Source organism: Eumetopias jubatus, unplaced genomic scaffold (genome assembly GCF_037043125.1).
Source record: "Eumetopias jubatus isolate StellerSeaLion01/CBP00866 unplaced genomic scaffold, mEumJub1_p1.0 scaffold_6, whole genome shotgun sequence".
Taxonomy (NCBI): domain Eukaryota; kingdom Metazoa; phylum Chordata; class Mammalia; order Carnivora; family Otariidae; genus Eumetopias; species Eumetopias jubatus.
Genome location: NW_028274812.1, coordinates 110099748 through 110103694, shown reverse-complemented (window position 1 = coordinate 110103694; position 3947 = coordinate 110099748). Strand labels below are relative to the sequence as shown.

Here is a 3947-nt window from a genome sequence, read left to right as displayed (position 1 = left end):
CTGCAATTTCTGGCCAAAACTGCCATTTGTGCTCAAAAAATCATTGTCCCCCAGCCACTTCCTTCTGCCCTCACTGTTTTCGTAGACGCAGACAAAAGAGGAAATATTGCCATACATGCTGTCTCACCACAACATAAGAATACCCAGCACCTGCATTATGACACTTCCTCTGTGCAGAGAGCAGAACTCAAAGCGATTGCACTCGCTCTAGAGCGCTACACTCAACCCCTCAACTTATTTACCGATAGTCAATACGCTGCCAGAACAGTCCCGCAGCTACCTGAGGCCTACATACTGTCCAATGATGAAGAATTATTCCATCTATTCAAGTCAATCCAGCTCCTCTTATTACAGAGGCAGCACCCTCTGTTTATAACACACATCAGAGCTCACTCTAACCTTCCTGGCCCCCTAGCGGAGGGCAATCGCATAGCTGATGAAAATACACATATATTTTCTACAAACACCATTCAGGCAGCAAAAAGCAGCCATGCAAAATTCCATCAGAATGCACAGGCCTTACGGCGTCAATACGGCATCTCCTGGGAGGAATCCCGACAAATTGTACGAGAATGCCAGTCCTGTCCCCAATTTTTTAACCCCCCCTCATATGCCATTAACCCCAGAGGGCTCCTTCCTAATCACCTTTGGCAGATGGATGTAACCACTTACTTACCGTTTGGCCGCCTTAAATACATCCATGTCTCCATCGACACCTTCTCTAACTATATTTTTGCTACTGCACACTCCGGTGAAGCTTTTGTAGATGTCCAAAATCATCTTTTCGCAGCATTCGCAGTTCTGGGCATGCCGAAGGCTCTTAAGACCGACAATGGTTCAGCCTATACCTCTTCAGCATTCCAGACCTTTTGTGCAAATTTTCACATCACTCATACAACAGGTATTCCTTATAATTCTCAAGGTCAGGCCATTGTCGAAAGAGCCCATTCCACCCTCAAAATGTACCTCAAAAAATTAAAGGAGGGGGAAATACTACAGGGGAAAATAAAATATTCACCTCATTTACACCTTTCATTAGTATTCTTTGTTTTAAATTTTTTGAATGTTGACTCGGTTGGCCGCACGGCCGCCGAACGTTTTTGGCAGCCTGAGCGGGCTCCCCTCCTCTGTGCAAAGTGGCGTGACCCTGCCACCGCGGAGTGGAGGGGACCCGACCCGGTCCTACGCCAGGGCCGAGGATATGCTTGTATCTTTCCCCAGGATGAGGAGACGCCACGCTGGCTCCCGCTTCGATGCGTCCGCATTGTCCGTGATCGTTTGCAGAATGAGGCGGCTCCAGATCCGCTCCGGGAGGACGAGGAGACGCCCCGCCTCGGATCAGAGGAAAATAACATGCGGAGACATCAAAGCCCTGACCGCTCGAGCTGAGGCCACCGTGCGTGAGTCGGGCCAGCCAGTCACGGCTGTTGCCCTTTTCCTTGCCATGCTATCACTTTTAACCCTTGACTCTGCCCAGGCCTCTCCTTACTGGGCTTTTGTCCCGGACCCTCCTACCGCGAGGGCAGTCACCTGGAAGGATCCCTCACCCAAGGTGTTTACTAACTTCACAGACATTTTTGATGGGCCTGAGATTTCCGGCCTCACTCATGCTGTGGCGCCTTTTAACTGGACCAGCCTGGCCTCCGCCCCCCCCCCATTTGTTTCCAGGCCATCGATGGCCCTGAGGCGCCCCATTATGGATGCGTGGTCACTTCATCAGTCTCCCGAAGAATCCGCTCTTGGTATAGAACTGAGCCACCTAAAAGAGACACTTTGACACCTCATGTAATGGTGGAGAATTGGGACATCAACGAGGTTGTCCTTCAACATCGGAGGCCCCTGCCTGTTGGCCGTTTCGGACCCGCTTCCAGATCCCTTGAGACCCCATACCTTGACTATCCCCTCTGCAAATCTGACTTAACGTGGAAAACCTATGGACCCTCTTGGAAAACCTGCGTTCATCACAACCCAGAGATTGTGACTCCCCATGGCATACCTGACACTTATATAATTGACTGGTCAAAAGACAGGGATCTCCCTTTGCGCCGCTCCCCCCCGCCTTCAGGATACGGGCCATACGACCACAATAATTCTGCTCCCGGGGGACTGCTATCACTGGGGAGGATGAGACACCCGGACTTATGGAAAATTGTTGCGGCCATGAGAGATGTTAAAACTAATTCACCCCTTTTCCCTGGCTTCCCCACGGGCCCATTGACATTTCAAATTCAGGCATGTCTTTCCCCACCGTTCCTGTTTGTAGTGGGGGACGGATCTGTAGTACCCGAGGCTAAGGCCAATAGAACTCTTTACAAAATAACTTGTGAGGAGTGTTATCTCACCAACTGTTTGCCTTTACCCAGCGCCCCAAATCCAACAAAGAAGGTTTTCCTAGCCATGCAGCCCCCTTATCTAATGATGCCTGTAGAGGTGAGGGGGCCCTGGTATAGAGATTATGGCTACCAATTTGCGCAAGAATTGGAGGGCCTACTTAGCCGGGGGCGACGTTTCCTAGGCCTCCTAATAACTGGCATCACTGCCTTGGTGTCTTTGATAGCATCAGCTACTGTCTCCACGGTGGCACTGTCCCAGGGCATACATACTGCCGCTCATGTAAATAGCTTAGCTCATAATGTCTCCCAGACCCTTGCCACCCAGGGAAGCATAGATAGGAAGATCTTGGCTCGCCTGGATGGTTTAGAGCAGGCGGTCGAATATTTGGGCACCCAATATTCATTGTTACATACTCGTTTGTCCTTTGTGTGCCACGGAGGGTATGGTTCCATTTGTGTGACCCCCCTGGAAGCTGACAACGTCTCCTGGGAAACGGTGCAGAGGCACTTGCAAGGTATCTGGCATGAGACAAATGTAAGCCTAGATCTGTTTCAATTGCAAAAACAAATAAACAATATAGCCTCCTCCCATCTGCATGTACTCACCCCCAGAGACATGGCACAATCCTTTCTACAAAAGCTACAGGGGTTTAACCCCTTTAATATCCTCCAACATTCCTTCTGGATTATGTGTGCTCTGGTTGTAGGGGTAACCTTATTACTCTGCTTATGGTGTGCTTGGAGTCGCTGTCTGTTTGCTTTCATGGCCAGTACCCAAGCAAATGTACACATGTTGCGTTTAAAGATAAAAGGGGGAAATGTCGGGAGCCATGAGCAACAAAGGGGTTAATCGGGTAGAGCAAAGGCTCCCTGATCCCTTTGAACCATGGCCACCTGGCTGCCCCCATACAAGAACATGTGGTACTGGCTAGCCCGAGTTGTATTTAGGCTTAGAAACCACAGTGTTATTGATAAGCCCTGAAAAATAGCGCACCAGGCCCTTTGAAGGCATGGGAAGAAACTATGTGCTTGAGGAACCTGGCCTTGGACCAAAAACTTGGGACGGAGCCAGGAGAGGGCAGGGAGAAAACTGTGGAACTTGTTTATGTCCTACTGTTATGTAACCTGAACTTATATAAAGTGTGTGAGTAAGAATAAAGTTGTTGCTCGCGGCATCCCCGTGGGCAACCCTCCTGTTCCCATACTTTTATGTTTCATTCTCTTACCCTCACCCCTGTTCGACCTTGCACGCGGGCCGTGGCATTAATGTATTGTATCACGTTGATTGATTTGCGGATGTTGAACCAGCATTGCAGCCCAGGAATAAATCCCGCTTGGTCCTGGTGAATAATCCTTTTAATGTACTGTTGGAACCCATTGGCTAGTTTTTTTTTTTTTTTTTGTGAGAAATTTTGCTTCCATGTTCATCAAGGATATTGGTCTGTAATTCTCTTTTTTGATGGGGTCTTTGTCTGGTTTTGGGATCAAGGTAATGCTGGCCTCATAAAATGAGTTTGGAAGTTTCCCTTCCATTTCTATTTTTTGGAACAGTTTCAGGAGAATAGGTATTAATTCTTCTTGAAATGGCTGATAGAATTCCCCTGGGAAGCCATC

At 48.8% G+C, this 3947-nt stretch overlaps 1 protein-coding gene across 1 annotated transcript; it reads left to right on the top strand.

The window, feature by feature from the left end:
• Nucleotides 1-1788: 1788 nt before the first annotated feature.
• Nucleotides 1789-3046, top strand: LOC148164125 (endogenous retrovirus group K member 13-1 Env polyprotein-like). Its single transcript, XM_088023760.1, has 2 exons — nt 1789-2868; nt 3041-3046. The coding sequence occupies exons 1-2, from the start codon at nt 1789-1791 to the stop codon at nt 3044-3046; spliced, it is 1086 nt and encodes a 361-aa protein (XP_087879886.1).
• The last annotated feature ends 901 nt before the right edge of the window (nt 3047-3947 follow it).

Bases quoted from the DNA above. Each gene is read 5' to 3' on its own strand.
- LOC148164125 (XM_088023760.1), top strand. From the start codon at position 1,789: ATGGTGGAGAATTGGGACATCAACGAGGTTGTCCTTCAACATCGGAGG.